This window comes from Podarcis muralis, chromosome 11 (assembly GCF_964188315.1).
Source record: "Podarcis muralis chromosome 11, rPodMur119.hap1.1, whole genome shotgun sequence".
NCBI lineage: Eukaryota > Metazoa > Chordata > Lepidosauria > Squamata > Lacertidae > Podarcis > Podarcis muralis.
This window is the reverse complement of record NC_135665.1, coordinates 42,047,457-42,066,303: the sequence shown is the minus strand read 5'-3', so window position 1 is coordinate 42,066,303 and position 18,847 is coordinate 42,047,457. Positions and strand designations below refer to the sequence as shown.

Below are 18,847 nucleotides of genomic sequence, written 5' to 3'. Positions count from 1 at the left end.
TAGGGAGTTCATGCAAAAAAAGAAAAAAGGAAAAAAGCCAGCTATTTTCATTCAAGTAAATTACAGTGTAGACCCTTCTAATAATAGGTCTGTAGTAGGAAGAGAAATAACTTATCAGCTTAGGGCAACTACCGTATTTTTTGCACCATAACACTCACTTTTTTCCTCCTAGAAAGTAAGGGGAAATGTCTGTGCGTGTTATGGAGCGAATGCCTGCGGGTGGCGGGGGGGATCTGCTGCAGTCGTGAGCAGAGGATCCATGGTTCCCTTTCCTTCTCTCCTCCGTGGTTACAAAGCATGGATCCACATGGATCCTCAGGATTTTTGCATTGGGCTACTCCAAACTCACTGTCAGATCACATGTGGCCACAGCATGAACCACAAAAATCATATATCCACTATTTCGTTTAGAATATTTTTTTTCTTGTTTTCCTCCTCTAAAAACTACGTGCGTGTTATGGTCTGGTGCGTGTTATAGAGCGAAAAATACGGTATTTCTTGTTAAAGCTATTGTAACCTTTTCCAACCACTATGTGTAGGTTTGCTTCATATTCACTTCTTTGCATTATGTTAGGCAGAGATTTTTTTCTTTGCAAGAGAAATTGCGGTCACCAGAATGGCTTCTAAAATGATGTTCACTAGTTTGCAGATAGCTAAATGGCTGTCTGCTAAATTGGCAGACAGCAAACCATTACCAGAATGTCCCATTTTTCCACTAAAAAAATGGAGGTGAGGAAAGTCATATCAGGAGAAAAAATGTCCCCCCCACCACCATTTTTGAAACTTAATTTTAAACACAGAAGCTAAAAATCCAAAGCATGGAGAATTTCTTATTTAAGTTCTAGTTTTCTTAATTAGGTGAAACGGGTTCCTCCCTGCCCTCAAAGGCTGAGTTTGCACCACACCATAAGCCATAGGGTTTGTTCTTGTTTGAGTGAAACAAACTATGATCCCTGGCTTGGATATAATGATTAAGCCAGGGGTTGTGGCTTGTTGCTTGCACTAGGGAAGGAGCAAAGCAGGAACAATTTCTGCATTCACAGCAAACCATTAACTATGGTTTAGTGCGACAAGCAAGGCCGTTTTGCCTATGACCTTGTTGAGACATAACACCAAACCACAGTTTGTCCTTATGATAACAAGCTTTGAGCTCACATGTTCTCCTCCTTCACATGCAAGAGGAGGGGATCAAAAGCTTTTGCCTTTGAACTGCCCACAGATCTGTGTGATAGCTGAACTGAAGGGAACTGGTTTTGTTTAAACTTTGCAAACAAGGGTTGCCACAAGGAACTGCACTCCCTTCAAAGACAGGCGCTTTCAACCTCCCCCTGCTGTGTTTGGAGGAGGAGAGGCACAGCGTATGAGCCTGAAGCTCAATGCAGGCTTAATCTTGTAATGAGAAACTAACCAGACCTTTGTCTACATATTGCAGCATTTCTGTAGAAGGCACAACTTTTCTCATGACTATAATTTAATTATCCACATATGTGTGTTTCCTGTTTACAGATTACTAGTATTGGAATCCACAGCTCCATCAGGAGATATGTCTCGTCCACATCACATTGCATCAGTCGTTCCAAATCGGTACCCCCGTTGGTTCACTCTAAGTCACATTGAATCTCAGCAGTGTGAGTTGGCATCAACTATGCTAACTGCAGCCAAAGGTACAGTGCTGGCAATTAAGCAGATACCTATTTTTAGTTGACTATATACATGAGTTTATATTGGTCTTGTTCACCAATGTGGTGCTAATGGGTATACATAATGTCTGCATAGGCCTTTCCTGGTACTCCCAGGGTTTCTTCTCTCTGCTCAAATTAGACTCGAAAGAAGCATTCTGTGGCAGATTATAGAATAAGTTGTGTTGTACTTGGTTGCAGTGTGTCTGTGGTGCCCACAATGGTTTTTCAAAAAGCTGGACAGCCCCTTATTACATGAATGAGCTCCCCTTTCTCTTCTCGTCCTCCGGTGCAGTTGGAAGCAGGGAGACTGGAAGCTTCCACTTCCCTGTTTAACTAACCCACGGTTGATCATTGTATCCAAACTCTGACAAAGTGTGGTTAATCTTAACCAAGGTTTAGAGAAACAAACTAGTCTCAAAACCATGATTTATGAAATTGATGTGTTTCCTTAAATATAGATAAGACTAACCAAGTAACGACAGTTTAGGGTTCAAATGTAACGCTCAACAGCAGTTAATTGTGTATGGAAGCAAAAGCTTTTGATCTCTTGCCTCTGCTGAAGCAGAAGATGAGGAAGAGGAAGTGTAGCACATATATCCGCATTGAGCCAGGCTAAGTAGCCGAAGCAGTACTAAATAAAATGTACACAAGCACATCACTTGCTGTCCATGTGGCATGTCCAGCTCACGTGTGCAGCAGATTTATTTTGGTACATAGATGAATTCCTATAGAAATGGAAAACATGGATCTAGAATGTTGGGTTTAGTATCTGTTCACTAAGGAAGTCTTTGAAATATTTATTTCCATTGTTTGTAGATAGATAATAGATCAGTAAGAATATTCAGCATTTGAAACAAATAAAATATAATAAACAATGACAGCAGCAGTACTGCAGTAAAAAGCAGAGCTGGCTTAACCAAGTCCTCTCTAAGCCTCTGTAAACAAGTGTGTTCAGTGAGGTAGCTGTCTGTGCTTCTAAGGGAAGAGAGATCCACACCAGGGATATAACTGCTGAGAAGTCACTGTCCACATCCATACACAGTGAGCAACATTTGCTGGTGGGATTAAAAAAATGACCCCCTCTGCTGTCTCAAAACATAGGAAGACTGCTGTGGATAGAAACTTTGCATCAATATACCTAGGTCCCAAGTCATTCAGGGCTTCGCATGTTAACATCAGCACCTTTCAACTGAGCCCAGTAACGTATAAGCAGCTAATGTCGATCCTGCAAGATAGGTGTTATATTGCTGCACAGCTAAGTACCAACCAATGCTCTAGTAGCAGCACTCTGCACATAGCTGCAAATTCCAGACCATTTTCAAATATAACCCTACATAGAACACGTTGATGAGCAGTTGCCAGAGGCTGCAAAACTGTGTGGTCAGGCTATGCTGGTGAACTTGATGGAGCTGCAAATTGACACACATTGTCACTGAAACCATGTGGGCCTCCAGTGACACAGATGAAGCGAAGAGCAGCTCCAAACTACACACCTGCTTCTTCAGGGGGAGTGCAGCTTGACCTAAAGCAGGACAGATGGAAGTTTCTTGGACATGAGTAGTGTCTACCAACCGCAACTCCATTTCCTAAGGATTTAGCTCCAGTTTGTAGGCTCTCATCTAGTCCATTGCCACCTTCAGCACCATCACAACTTGCATCTGCTTCAGATGGTATGGAGATAACCACATCAGATGCATATTGATGACACTGTCTGTGTGATGGCACATTGCAATATTCCTGTCACTTGCTTGTGTTCATGCATATATATTTTTGGCTGACCTTGCAGGTGATGTCCGAAGGCTTGAAACAGTGTTAGAATCTATCCAGAAAAACATTCACTCCTCATCGCACATCTTCAAGCTTGCCCAGGATGCATTTAAAATAGCAACGCTTATGGACAGTCTGCCAGATATCACTCTTTTGAAAGTCTCTCTGGAGCTGGGTCTTCAGGTATTTTTCTTCTTAATGCTGTTTTAATGCTTCAGTAAGATACTATAAAACCTTGGATCAATTTTGAACATGTCTTCTTGGCACAACCAGTTTATAACGAACTTTTCCTACTCATCCATAGTCGGTGAGCTCTTCTTGTTCTACTGCTGTACCAGATGGCATGGCAAAGGGAATTAAATGGAAAATCTTTATTAATTTTTCACTTAGCTGGCTTTAAAAAAAAATGGTGCCCTGCTGTTACAAGTTGTATGACGTATCAGTAGATTTACCTTGTATTTTTGGTATTAAAGAAACACACAGGCTGACAGACAAAGCATGTATAAATTGTGTGGCTGCTTTAGAAATGTGCTCCAATCCTGTCCTAGAACTAGACATCTGAAACCATCAACCCTCAGAAGTATGGACACTAAGGCTGGGCGATGTATTGGCCCCAGCTGGCGATATGGGAGTTGAGGCGCTTTCACCCTGGTGTCTCATGGGTTATGGCCAATACATATATATAATCTTTATTACGGTCCAACGACCCATAGCATAGATACAGAATAAAATACAGACTCATATACACTCATATAGACTTGGAAGGGAGACCGAAGCGTTATTTGTTTAGTCATGGGTATGTTGATCTTTGATTGGTATGACTACTGAAAGAAACTTTGCCACAGCCACTGTGATATCGTTGGACTTGTCGTCCAGAAGATATTTCCTATAGTAGGCTTCGGATTGACCCAGCTGATTTGCCAATAGTGGTTTAATCAATAGTTCCCTCACTTGATCATATTGTCCGCAATGCAATAAAATATGCCTCATACAGTCAACATCCTGAGAGCACACACAGATCCTATTTTGATAAGGGATACCTCTCAGTCTGCCATTTAACACTACTGATGGAAATACATTTAATCTGGCTTTGGTGAAAAGACGCCGGTATGTTGGTACAGACAAATTTCTAAGATATGCAGGTGTCTGAAAATCGAATCCATAGTGGATTCCTACTGGTGAAAAGGAACGCGGGTGGCGCTGTGGGTTAAACCACAGAGCCTAGGACTTGCCGATCAGAAGGTCGGCAGTTCGAATCCCTGCGACGGCGTGAGCTCCCATTGCTCGGTCCCTGCGCCTGTCCACCTAGTAGTTCGAAAGTACGTCAAAGTGCAAGTAGATAAATAGGTACTGCTCTGGCGGGAAGCTAAACGGTGTTTCCGTGCGCTGCTCTGGTTTGCCAGAAGTGGCTTAGTCATGCTGGCCACATGACCTGGAAGCTGTACACTCCCTTGGCCAGTAAAGCGAGATGAGCACCGGCAACCCCAGAGTCGGTCACGACTGGACCTAATGGTCAGGGGTCCCTTTACCTTATATAGCTGGTGAAGCTGCCGCCGCTTGAGTTCCACTACCTCCAGCTCCAAGTTTATTTCTCCCTCAGCATGCTGGGTGATGGAGGCAGAGGGACTCGAGCGGTGACGGTTTCACCAGTGATATGCCGCTGAGTGACGCTGTCATTGCAGTTGCCCCCACATACTGGTCCTGGGAGATATATTGTCCAGGCCTAATGAACACCTTGCCTTTGTTAGATCAGTGCTCTAATGCAGTGATTCTTGAACTGTAGTCTACACTGTGTGAGGCACACATAAAATAGACCAAAATGCTGACTAACTCTTCCAAAGAAACGGTGGCAAAATACCACTTAATGCTCTACTCATGGTGCAGCTGTACTGAATGCATAGCCATAGAGTATGGGAGCATATTAAATATTACTAGGTAGTAGGTAGAATTTGCTCAATTTGTGTGGATGCTACTATCTCAGCTGACAATCCAGGAAACAATTATGTTAAGAGTACGTAGTCCAGCTGCATTGGAACACAGAGAGTATTCAGTTCTTTGGAAGCCTTCCACGCAGTAACCATAAAATGTGGTGGATTGCAAAGAATAGGCAAACTAGAGCAGCAGTCTGCGATATTGAAAATGGTAAGAACTACTGCTATTTAAGGTTATGATGTTTATCTTTAGATCCGAAACTGCCTGCATATCTCCAGAATATTTTGGATCTCCCGGCACACTGGGAGAAAAGCAGATTACCAGGGAATTTGTTCCAAAATGTCCAAGGATCTGCTCACCCTAGTTCAGCTTGGGGATATGGAGAGGAAGACTGGGAATCCTCCCTGTTCCTTACTTTCCTTTGGCATCATAGCAGTTGGAGTTTCTGGGGGAAATCCAGAATTTCCACATTATTAGATTACAAGTGGGTTAGCCTGGGGAAGTCAGGGAGCCTGTAGCCCAGAGAAGCTGCTTTCTGGATGTAACATTTTCCTCTCTCACTTAAGATGTGTAAGAAATGCTTCTTTTTCTTGTGGCAGAGTTGATGGAGAGACTCCAAAGAGCCCCTTTTGACTAATTTCCAAGCAATGCATATTCTCATTTTTCTTGTGTTGTGACAACTCTATTCTACAGTTTTAGTCTTGAGTCTCCCTAAAATGCTCATCTTTTTTGTGAACAGGTGATGCGCATGACTTTGTCAACCTTGAATTGGAGGCGGCGGGAGATGGTGAGGTGGTTGGTAACATGTGCAACAGAAGTAGGTAAGTGGTGCCATTGGTCTCTGATGAATTCTGATTTAACTAGCACTGTGAAATGGTATAATCAGTCAGTCAAGCATTTTATTTGTATGCTGCCTTTCCAAAGTTAAAACCATGCTCAAAGTGGCTTACAACATGCAAAAAAACCAACCCACATAATTACAAACAAAACAAAACAATATATAAAACTTTAAGAAATGCACAACCAAATTGAACTATTTCCACATAAATCATAAGATAGAAAAAATATCAGTAACAACAACCACAACCACGACAATACCCCAACCCAGGAACCTGTTCAGCAGCCTCACCTTTTGTAGCTGGAGTCAGTCCGGGCCCCGCCCTCCCAGACCAGATGGCACAAAGCATGCAAGGCAGGGAGCAGGTCTTCCAGGACTCGCAGCCAAGATGGTCTCTATATGCTGCTCTTCCAAGAAGAACCTGGGTACTTCTACATCAAATATGTATCTTGTGTTTTGTTTTGTTTTGTTTTGTTTTAATTTACCTGTCTCTGTGCAATAATGCCACACTGACGTGAACTGAGAGTACAAAACTTAAACTGTCCTCAGCAAGAGAGCCTGAGCTCCATGCAGGAGATCCCAAACAGACAGAGGAATGCAGCCACCTGAAGCAGCTTAACCTTACTTGCTATGTCCCCAAATAAAAGACTGGGAACCTCCTTTGCAGGAATTTATATAAGGATAGAAGCTGAAAAGTGTTCCCTTATATGAATTGTGTCAAGGAGGCAGGAGAAAGGCATTCCCCTCATAGTCTCCCAAATTTAGAGCAAATTATGAAATGCCAGTAGTGTTCCAATGATTGTGCATTCACAAGAACAGTAAAGTTCTCTACAAAGTTATTCAAATTAAATAACTTTTTAGAGAGCTGCATGTTCTCTTAAATGCCACATCGATCATGCATGCCTCTCTTTCTCTCTCTCTCCTTTCAGTGTGTCTTCTAAAATCATAAACTGATTTGTCCAAACCTTTGGCTGTATTCCTAGTTTTATCTGTTACTCACGGCTGCTTTATGGTTTGCAGCTTTCAAATTTGGCCACCAATAGACTTGTGCAGGAATGTAGAGTGCCATTACTTTCTGAGAAACAAAGGAAAACCCAATCTGTATTCTGTTTCTGGTTTTATGAAGATGGGTGCTGTTCCCCAAGCAGATTTTCTTCGTCACTGCAACACTTAGTGGTCAGGATTGCATTTTCCCTGTGTCTGTTGAGTTTACTATTCTTTGCTCTCCTATCAAGCGATGCTATCAGCAAATTTGCATCCTCTCTCTTTCTCTTTTTTAATAGCATGTTTGTCTTGGCCAAGTTAATTGAAACCTAGATTGAGTTCTAGATATTAGAGGGCAAGTGTGTTTTGCTCAGTTAACTATTGGCAAGCAAATTGCTTTTTTATTCCGCTGTACATTAGCATATATATGTATAGCTTCCATAAGGAAGCTGTAATGTCAAGCAAAGATCACCTCTGAGACTCTAGGAAGTTTGTAAATGAGGGACATGTTTGTTTATGTAAATGAAGGTCTGGCATTGAGTGGATGGCCTCAGTGCCTAGCGTTGGGTAAGGAGGGGGTATGTGTATGCATGCATTATAGTACAGCAGGGCCCAACTGAGCAAAATAAGGACCTCTGGGTGTGGTTAGATGAGTGCACAGATGTGTGCAAATTACTTTGAGTAATAATGAGGCACTCAAGCTGCCTATAAGCTTCAATTTATGAAGCCCATCAGTCATTGTTTGCCCTCGCAAGAGCAACAAAAGGGTACTAAAGAAACCTGCACATTTCAGATCGGAAGGCTGGTAGTGACTCTAGATGAAGATGTTGCCTTTAAGGACAGAGATTTCTATTTTCCTGCTGGGGTTATATCCAGTTCAGTTTTGACTTCTTCCTTTTTTTCCCATGGAAGGGGGTGTTAGTTCTTTAGGAGGGAAATACATTGAGCATTGGGACATTTTGGGAATGAGCCACAAACACTCAAGCTTGGGGGGGACCAGTTTGTTCACATAAACGGCACAGCAGTGTGTTGTCTTGGTATGCTAATCTTTATTGGAGCCGTATCATTGGGATTCTCAATCTAGTTTTCATCGCTTCCAAAGATAGGGGCCAAGGGGTCTTCAGCCCCCCCAAAGTTGATGGGCATTGCCATTCAAATGGCGTGCATGCACCACATCATGTGATCAATTATGTGGAGTGGGGCGTACCTGCCCTCCCCATTTTTTATTCAAGTTGGCACCCCTGCTTCCAAATGAGTTGTGCAGGCTAAAGTACAGTGGTATCTCAGGTTACAGACGCTTCAAGTTACAGACTCCGCTAACCCAGAAATAGTACCTCGGGTTAAGAACTTTGCTTCAGGATGAGAACAGAAATCGTGCTCCAGTGGCATGACGGCAGCAGGAGGCCCCGTTAGCTAAAGTGGTGCTTCAGGTTAAGAACAGTTTCAGGTTAAGAACGGACCTCCGGAACGAATTAAGTTCTTAACATTGAGGTACCACTGTAATAAGAACCAAAGTTGCTCATAGGCTGTGATAGGTTGGGTCTGTTCTTCAATTTTATTAGGAATGCTCAGTCCACCAATACACGGACATTGGTGGGGTCTTCTACCGAGTGTTACAGACAAGGACCTCCCCCCCCCCCCCAGGTCACAGGTTTGTTCTTTCTAGATATGTGTTTGGGTCCGCCATATTTGGTGACAAACGTTTCCTTCTGTGCCTCACAGGTGTTTATGCACTGGATAGCATCATGCAAAGCTGGTTTACACTTTTCACTCCGACCGAAGCGACTAGCATTGTTGCCACCACGGTGATGTCCAACAGCACTATCGTCCGCCTGCATCTGGACTGCCACCAGCAAGAGAAGCTTGCCAGCAGTGCTAGGACGCTTGCTCTTCAGTGTGCCATGAAGGACCCTCAGAACTGCGCCCTCTCTGCGCTGACCTTGTGCGAGAAGGATCACATAGCTTTTGAGACGGCTTACCAAATTGTCCTCGACGCTGCTGCAACCGGCATGAGCTACACGCAGCTCTTCACTATAGCGCGGTACATGGAGCATCGCGGCTACCCTATGCGGGCCTACAAGCTGGCCACGTTGGCCATGACGCATCTCAACCTGAGTTACAATCAGGACACGCACCCTGCCATTAACGACGTTTTGTGGGCCTGCGCACTTAGCCACTCCCTCGGGAAGAACGAGCTGGCGGCGATCATACCTCTGGTGGTCAAAAGTGTCAAATGTGCAACGGTACTGTCGGACATCTTGCGTCGGTGTACTTTGACCACTCCCGGGATGGTGGGGCTCCACGGGAGGAGGAACTCGGGCAAGCTGATGTCATTGGACAAAGCGCCGCTAAGGCAACTCCTGGATGCCACCATCGGAGCGTACATTAACACCACGCATTCCCGGCTCACGCACATCAGTCCCCGGCATTACAGCGAGTTCATAGAGTTCCTGAGCAAGGCCCGAGAGACCTTCTTAATGGCTCACGACGGACACATTCAGTTTACACAGTTCATTGACAACCTGAAACAAATTTACAAAGGCAAAAAGAAACTGATGATGTTGGTTCGCGAACGGTTTGGTTGACAATAAAAATGTGTGTGAATGGGGGGTGGGGTGGGGGGGGAGCATTGGGAGGGTGGTATGTTTTTACTTGAGCCTGCCTTTGTATCCTTTTTAACTTAAAACAGAGCCACACCGGTATTATATGTGTATAGTTATATACTGAGTTTGCAAAACTAAATTGTCACGTTGTGAAAGTTTGTGTGTCGTTTTTTCCCTCTCTCTTCCCCTTTCCTTTTCTGTTTTCGTATGAGAGATTGAGAGGCTTAAAAAAATAAAAAGTTTGGTTTACACTGAGTATATGTTGTCAAGTGGCAAAAGCCCACAGAGCTCTCCTGTTCTTTCTGTATATGTTCACAGCCTCAAAACAAAAAAAAAGAGAGAAATATATTGCAATGGCTTTAAAAAAAATTACAAAACCAAACAAACACCTCCATCCTGTGATAAGTACCTCGAATGGCTCCAGCTTTACTCCTTTGTAACTCATCCTGACATTTCAGCTTATTTAAATGAACCAACCAACCCAACCACACAAATAACTAAATAGTTTCAAAGGCTGACCCACGTGGCTTTGCAGTGCTTGTTCATCCAGAAGCATGGCACACGATGCTTGTGCATGTGGAAACTTAGCGACTGTCAACATACATTCTCAGGGATTTATCTGGAAAATAAAATTAAAAAGAATGAGAGCATTTATTGTACTGTATATATATATATATTATACTATATGTCGGAATATTGAGAATAAAATATAACATTAACTAATTTATAAAGAAAAAAGAAAAAAAAAACCTATAATGCAAAATACTTGAAGCTGCAGTAGCTTGGTTTTTAAACAAACAAGGAAACGTATTGGAAAAGACGAAAGTGCGCCCAGCTTCAGGGCTGGCTCAGGTGATGAACTGAATATGCTGGGCATCTATGCAGAGCCACCTTTTTGGATTGAATTGTTGGATGGAAATTGGGGAGAATTTTATACATATATATATATTTATACAGGCGAGTGTATGCATATATACATATGTATGTATCCACACTTGCGTGCTTGTAACAGGTACTCTAGTCAAGAGGGGACAACACAGCCAGAGCAGCAAGCCTTAGCATTAAGAATACATACAGTATGCCAGATTTGGGGTTTGTGCCTCCTAGCCTAGAAAACTTAAATATCCCTTTTTCACACATAGGATGGCTACAGATAACGTCGCCCCTACGTTGCCGCTACTTGTAAACTTATCAAGGTGTGCACGAAACCTGTGTGACATCCTGGCCACGTGTAGCACCTGGCTATTGGTAAGGTGACATTTTTAAGAAACTGCTGGTCTTGATCCAAACACAACAGGGAAAAAAGAGTTGTGCCCTAAAAATTCCCTTGCTACGCGGCCGGACGCTGCAAATGGCCAGTTTCCCATGTGGTTCATACCCACTGTGGTTAGTTCACAAGTGGCAACTGTGAGGTAGAAGTTTGCCTGTGGCTACCTACAATGTTTCCCAAAACAATTGACATAATACATTACACCTTTGCAGTGAGCTAATAATAAGCTAACCTTTGTGCACAAATAACATATATATTATATATATATATAAATATATTCTGCATAGGTATTTGACTTTGTGCAGGACAGAAAGTTGTGTAGGTATGACTGTTCTACTTTTCAGTTCGTTTTTTCAAAAAATATTTTTTATTTCCTCTAGAATTACTTCAAAAGAAAGCAGCCTTCTATCTTGCCTTGTCTTAATGCTTTAAAATAACCAAACTGGAGATCTAACTACCAAACTGTTCATTATCTTATTATTACTGTTATTACCAACTTTGGTTACAGTATAGTGTCCTTTATTTTAGCTGATGGTTCTGTACCTTTGTGCTTTTTAAAGCATTTTTTTTTTTAACATTTTGGTGCAAAAGTTGTCCCGTGTCTCTTGTTCCCTTTGTTAGAGAACATGCTAGAAGTATGTTTGTAGATTTTGTTTGTTTGTTTAGAGGGGGGGAACCTGTTTCATGCTCTCCATTTTATTTATTATACTAGGGGGAAAAGGTTGTATTTCATCACCCCATGTAAACATGCTCATGAAGTTGAAAGTAATTAAGATTTGATACACTGATATCAATTTATTTATGTAACTAAATCACTGTTTTATAAACTTGTTAATGATCAACAATTTTTTTTTGTTTTGATTAAAATTAGTTTTTTGAAAGTTGATTTTGGACTCCTTTTTGATATCTGTTGCTTGAGAGGAAAGTAAAAACACCCACTGGTGCTGAAACTTGCTTATGACTGGGATGAAGCCTTCCTTGGTTACTGGGAAACAACCCAAGTTCCTCTAGTCAATTTTGCACTGAGTTTAAATACTAATGGCTGCCCCTGGACCAAGAGGCAAGAGAGATGCTAACAATATTAGAAGTGCTCAGTTCATGGTGGGCATGTATAGAAACCCAGCGTGGAGGCAAAAGCTCTCATAAGTGTCATCTCCATGTGAGACCTGCCCATCCATTAACTCAGCAGCAGCCCCAACTTCCAAGGTGTTGGCTTTTGGCTTGTTCAGCCCAGACACTGAGCTCCAGCGCCGAGTGTCTTCTGGTAGTTCCCTCACTGCGAGAAGTGAGGTTACAGGGAACCAAGCAGAGGGCCTTCTCTGTGGTGGCGCCCGTCCTGTGGACCGCCCTCCCATCAGATGTCAAGGAAATAAGCACCTTACGGCAGCCCTGTATAGGGAAGTTTTTAATGCTCAATGTTTTGTCACTTTATTATTATTATTATTATTATTATTATTATTATTATTATTTATTATTATTCTGTTGGGAGCTGCCCAGAGTGGCTGGGGAAACCCAGCCACATGGGTGGGGTATAAATAATAAATTTATTATTATTATTATTACAAATAAGGCATTAATACAGCCTAGTTACGTTCCCTGTGTGCTTCTGAAGGTGAAGACTGCAGTGTAAATCAGCCCACAAAGAAGCTGTTCCAGGTGACAAGTTGTTTATGTTTGGGGTTTTCCTGTCTCCCTTCTCAAAACCACATGGCAAACTCAAGATTCATATTCTGGAAAGTCCGATGAGGGATTCCTACTCCCACCAGCCCCAGCCAGCAGGGCTACAAAGATCACAGTTGTAGTCCTGCAACAACTGGAAGGGCTAGGGATTCCTCATCCCTGCTCTGCAAGTGCTTTTCCTCCCTGCTTTATGCATATGTTTTCATGCTAAACTGCAGAATTAATAAAGGTAAACATGGCAGAAGAATGCTAACGAAGCAGTTCTAGGCAGTGAGGTCTACTGCATCAAGGGGCTTTCTTCCTACCAAGTGTGCTGAGGATTGCACTAAACCAGAGAGGTTTTTGAACAATGGAATGTCTCCTCTAAAAGCGCTAGAAGCTTAAAGTGTGACAGTGCACAAGCCTCATTCATATTTTGATGACATCTTAGGGAAACATGTGAAACAATTGGCTTTCCTTAATAGGCTCTGTCTATGCAGTGCATGTATGTGCATCTGTCTGTCTTTCCTGTCTGCATGCATGAGACGGAATGGGTTTCATTTACACAGGAGAGAATACTTCAGCCCATTCCAAACCTCAGTCATCGTTTGGAATTTAATTTTCCCGAGGTTTTGCAGGCAACAAATCCTACCAGGGCTTGCCTACCACAGCTGTCAAGAGGAATCTCCTCATAGCTCAAAGGACACAAAAGATTCAGCAAAGTTTATTGATGTGGGATAGCTCAGTTGGTAGAGCATGAGACGCTTAATCTCAGGATTGTGGGTTCAAACCCCACGCTGGGCAAAAGATTCTTACATTGCAAGGGGTTGGACTAGATGACTTGTGTTGCCTTCCGATTCTATGATTCTATGATCTGAATACCTTTGTCCATGGAGAGGAAGGAGCGGATCACCGTAATAAAAATCCATAGATTTCTTTCTTGCCAGCCAATGTTTTGAGCAGGTTGCTATGCCAAATGTCTCCCCCTGATCTCCTGATGACAACGCGTCTTGAGTGGAGGAAAGCAGCATGGAGGAAAGCACGTCTCGTCTTTAGAAGCTGGGACAGGGGAGTGCTTCAATAGCCCAGGAGATTTCTCTGCTTGGTATTTCAACAGCTGCAGCAAGAAAAAAGGAACTCTGCTAGACAGGAACTTGTTTCTGTGGAATGGCTGCCCTTCTGTTCCACACTGATGCTCTGTCATCCCCACCCTTGTTGATACGACAACATTTTATACTTTGCATCACCAAAGCGACTCTGGTCCATAAATATCTCTGACTTCAGAGCTGGCCTGTCAGGCCTAGCTCATGCAGCTGTAATGCCACCACAGGCTGCCCTGTGTTCAGAAATGTGTAACTTGGCCCAAGGTATTGCCACTTTGTCACCAGTCCAGGGAAGGCTCTTCCTCCTGGTTCCAATTAAACTGGTAAATGGGACTTTGCAGCTTTGCTCATCATCTGGTGAAATATTTTCATGATGTCCCACCTTTTCCTCCTTGCCAGGATCCTGTTGTCTGGCTTAGGCTGTGTATGCACCATCCATTTAAAGCGTCTTTCCTCCTTTTCCAAAAGAGAATCCTGGGAACTGCAGTTTGTTAAGGGTGCTGGGAATTTTAGCTCTGTCAGAAGTCAACTACGGCTCTCAGGATTCAGGGCAGAAGGCTGTTGAAGTGTGCTTTAGATGGGTGGTTTGTGTGCAGTCTTTAGTTACATAAACGCTTGTTCCCTTGGGTTCCCTTCCAACTCTACAATTCTACGATCTATGGTAGCCTTCTGCAACCTGGGCCCTCTAGAAACTATTGTTCAATTCCCATCAGTCCCAGCCAGCAAGGTTAGGGATAATAGGAGTCATTTCATAGCATCTGAAGGGCACCAAGTTGGAGAAGGCTGATCTCTAGTTTGAAGTTTGCCAATACAGAAGATGTGCTGACAACTTCCAACTACTTCCGCAAAGCATTAGATACTGAGGTAACCCTTCCTGTACCTCTAAGTCCAGCTATTCTGGCTCTGAAGGCACATGAGACTTCTGTCTTGCTGAAGTAAAGCCAGGTGACCCCCTGGAAAACACATTTATGCAATGTAAATCCTACTCAGAGTAGACCCAAGACTGACTTGGGTTCATGAGTTTCAGTGGGTATAATTTAGTTGGATGCAGACTATGTCCAACACCTTGGTTTCCATGTTGGAAAAAGGTGAGATATAGCTATAAGAAAAGGCATCCCCTTCATATAATCATTACTTGGGGCTACTGTTTTCTGACAAAGGAGTCTTACCCCTTTTGTAGAAGCATAATTCTCATAAGTCTTTGGGAGAGGCCACAATATGTAAACCAGCCTTCGCCAGCTGGGTATCCTCAAGCTGTTTTGAACTACAACTCACAGCATCCTCAGGAATTTCCTTGACTATTATTTCAGAGGGGGCACCTCTGTTTTCTAGAGTCAGCCAGATGTAGTTTGAAAAGTTGTTTTGTAATGGGTGGTCTTTAATACCAATTCTATTTTTGAACTCCCTCCCTCTCTTCCTTCCTTTATTTTCCTACATAGGAAAGGAAAAATGTTTGTAAGTGTGCAGATACAAGGTTGATATTTATTATTTTCCCCCAGGAAGCATTATGTTTGCAAATAGTATATAATATAATTCTATCAGGTTTCCTCTGTTCCTTTCCCTTTGATCACTGCCTCCCTGCTTGTGTTTTCTCTGTGTTAAAGGTAAAGGTAAAGAGACCCCTGACCATTAGGTCCAGTCATGACCGACTCTGGGGTTGCGGCGCTCATCTTGCTTTATTGGCTGAGGGAGCCGGCGTACAGCTTCTGGGTCATGTGGCGAACCAGAACAGCCCGCGGAAACGCTGTTTACCTTCCTTACCTATTTATCTACTTGCACTTTGACGTGCTTTCAAACTGCTAGGTTGGCAGGAGCAGGGACAGAGCAACGGGAGCTCACCCCGTCGCGGGGCTTCGAATGGCTGACCTTCTGATCGGCAAGTCCTAGGCTCTGTGGTTTAACCCACAGCGTCACCCGCGTCCCTTTTTCTTTGTGTTAGGACTGTGTATTCTGAGCATTATGGGTTGTTGTTTTTTTGTCTGTGCCATCACCAGTTCTTTGTAGGATTGTAAAAGTGAGAAGTTTCCTGATCTGGGGAGCTTAAATGTACGAAGGGAAGGAAGAAGGGAGTGAAGAGGAAGAAGAGAGACAATCACTCAGGCTGTCAATGGCCTTTATGACTATGCTAGATCTCCATGGCTAGAGGCAGTAATGTTTGTGGAAGCCACAGGTAGGGAGAGCACTTGGGTCCTCCTTGTCAGTTTCCCACATGCATCTGGCTAGCCACAGGTTGACCATGTTCTCCAATTTGTATAATGCAGTTTTGTGTCAAGCACACTCAAAAGGTTGGATTTTTGCGTATGCGCTCCTGATCTGCACAGTCCGCTCACATGCCTTCCCATCACAGCTGATCTGATAGTGTTATGATGCTGTCAGACATCCCTGAATTCCATCAGCTTCTGCCCTCTCCCATTGCATATTTGAATTATATTAAACCATGCTCCTGCATTAGAGCGACCGTTTGCGCATCTCCTGCCTGAGCCAAGGGAACGTTGATTTTGTTGCCATCGGCTAAGAATTTGGATTTCTTAATTTGTCAGCACATTTGCTCTTCTGTCAGCTACCTCCATCCTGTGAGAATGCTTATTAGTTACTGGCAATGGCACAGCAATAGTTGCTCAACATCCGTTACGCTTTGCAAGCAGCCATCGTAAAAAGGGAAGTTTGGGAAGATGATCAGGCTGCGTCATCGAGGACTGCAGATTTGGGTATGCTTCTCAGCACATGCTTGGTAACTGTAGGGCACTCAGTAAGAGAAATCAACAGGAACTTTGTTGCTGGTAAGCAACAATTACGCTTATCAGCATATTTCTTCAGGGGTGCAGAAATCTACTGAAGGTGATATTGGGCACAGAATTCATCTCCTTGAGAATCTCAAAAGGGGGGGGGTACTTAAAAAATCCCCAACCATTTCTAGTCCTATTTATTCTCAGGGGAAGTGTATGGCTAATACCTGATGAAATCTCATAAACCTGGGGAGGACTGAGTAAAATTGACAATGGGACTTCAGTACTGCATGTATCACTTTGTTACACTAATGACTGAAAAATCAGAATTACTGTATGCAAAGTAAGAAAAATATTAACATTCACTTGATTTGCAGAATTTATACAGTGTGCAGATTTTGGATAGCTTTTGCAAAGCACTTCCTTTTCTCCCTCCTTCCTTCCTTCCTTCCTTCCTTCCTTCCTTCCTTCCTTCCACACATACAGCCCAGCTCATAATACTGTATTTCAGACATTTGGACATTCTCAGATAGAGATGTCTCTGTTTCCACTCAAAGTAAAGTTACCTTTATATCCCACTGTCCGGTGGTTCTTGGAAAATTACAGGCATAATTTAAAATATTGAATTATTTAAAACAAACAAATAAGCAGCATAATCCACCAAGCAGCAAGAACAATTACAGGCATCAATTTATAATTACTGCACAGATGCTAAAAGCCTACCTACGTAAATGAGCCTTGCCTTTCTTTCTAAGGGGCAAACTAGACATTATCCCCAATTGTTAATTTGTTTTTAATAAAAAGGAGCCTCGGGGGAGGCTTGCTGATGGCACAAGATGATAGTGCTTAACCCTTCCCCAGCCAACCATTTTCCCACTCAAAATGTCCCCCAGGTCATTTCCCCCCTATGCAGGTGAGAGGGAAAGCAACTTGGGAATGGGATACTGACTGGTGAAATGACCAATAGGAAAAATGTTAAATCCCACCTCCCCTATGTCACTCCTCCACCCAAAACTGCTGCCTCACCAAACCCAAAGAGTGCTCACAAATGGGTCCTCTTCATCCTGGTTCTGTCTTGGGCTTGTTGTTGTTCAATGTCTTTATAAATGACTTGGACGAAGGAATTGAAGGGATGCTCACGAGATTTGCAGGAGCCACCAAAATGGGAGGGGTGAAGCTGAGGCTCCAATATTTTGGCCACCTCATGAGAAGAGAAGACTCCCTGGAAAAGACCCTGATGTTGGGAAAGATTGAGGGCACAAAGAGAAGGGGACGACAGAGGACGAGATGGTTGGACAGTGTTCTCGAAGCTACGAACATGAGTTTGACCAAACTGCGGGAGGCAGTGGAAGACAGGAGTGCCTGGCGTGCTCTGGTCCATGGGGTCACAAAGAGTCGGACACGACTAAACGACTAAACAACAGCAGCTAATGTTGCAGAAGACAGATGACCTTAACAGACTGGAGAACTGGGCCCAAACCAACAAAATGAATTTGAATAGGGACAAATGGGAGGCTCTACACTTAGGCAGGAAGAACCAGCTGCACAAATACTGGATGGAGAACACCTGGCTTGTCAGTAATACATGTAAAAAGGATCAAGGGTTCTTAGCAGACCACAAGCTTAACATGAGTCAATAGTGCGATGCAGCAGCAAAAATAGATAATGCTATTCTAGGCTGCATCTCTCCAGTAGGAAAGAGCCCCCATCAAAGTTTAAAACAGTCACAAAGTTAAGCAGCAGCATAGCATGGGAATGTAGGTTGTGAGACCCCTTATCACATGCTGTTTAGTCTGCTTATAGTGCTTGCCCCCCCCCCCCCGATAATGAATGCTGTTAAGTAACTTTAAAATGATTTACTTACAAAATCCAAAGGTCTGATTCATGCATTGTTCCACGCAACAGGTAGAATACATGTAGAATACTCTTGGGTACAAAATACAGAAAGTTAGCTTCAAGCTGGAGCAAGCTCAGACATGTCCTTCCTGGTTGATTACCTGGAGCAAAGAGAATGAGGAAAGGAAGAGAAGCCGCTTCACTTCCTCCCTCACTGGAGGTGAGGGGGCGTGACCTAACCGAGTCTAGGAACACAGCTCTGTAGTCTTAACCCCTTCATGCAATAACCAGCACTCATGCATAATGATGTTTGAGTGCTATCTCCCACTTAATGCAGAAGGGGCCACAGAGTGGTAAGGCTGTTTTCCTTGCGCTCTCTCTCTCTCTCTGTTTGGTGGAATTTCCACCCTACTTTTCTATATAACAATCAAAGCTGCTTACAAAGGC

General features: G+C 43.2%; 2 protein-coding genes and 1 long non-coding RNA gene across 7 annotated transcripts in view; 1 reads left to right on the top strand and 2 right to left on the bottom strand.

Moving 5' to 3' along the window:
- Positions 1–11,962, top strand: part of ZSWIM6 (zinc finger SWIM-type containing 6) — a 101,813-nt gene extending 89,851 nt beyond the window's left edge. For all 4 annotated transcript variants that reach the window (XM_028747970.2, XM_077936339.1, XM_077936338.1 and 1 more), the window contains 4 exons: positions 1,507–1,664; positions 3,469–3,632; positions 6,121–6,202; positions 8,926–11,962. In XM_028747970.2, the coding sequence (XP_028603803.1) occupies positions 1,507–1,664; positions 3,469–3,632; positions 6,121–6,202; positions 8,926–9,788 (1,267 nt within the window). In that variant the 3' untranslated portion in view covers positions 9,789–11,962. The remainder of the gene's footprint in view (positions 1–1,506; positions 1,665–3,468; positions 3,633–6,120; positions 6,203–8,925) is intronic.
- The window catches only part of SMIM15 (small integral membrane protein 15), a 444,121-nt gene that overhangs the window by 161,247 nt on the left and 264,027 nt on the right, over positions 1–18,847 (bottom strand). The window lies entirely within an intron of this gene.
- Positions 13,432–18,553, bottom strand: LOC144329157 (uncharacterized). The gene is made up of 2 exons (XR_013394580.1): positions 18,429–18,553; positions 13,432–13,852 (listed from the first exon to the last, which is right to left on the bottom strand). It is a non-coding gene; the product is annotated as an uncharacterized LOC144329157 (long non-coding RNA).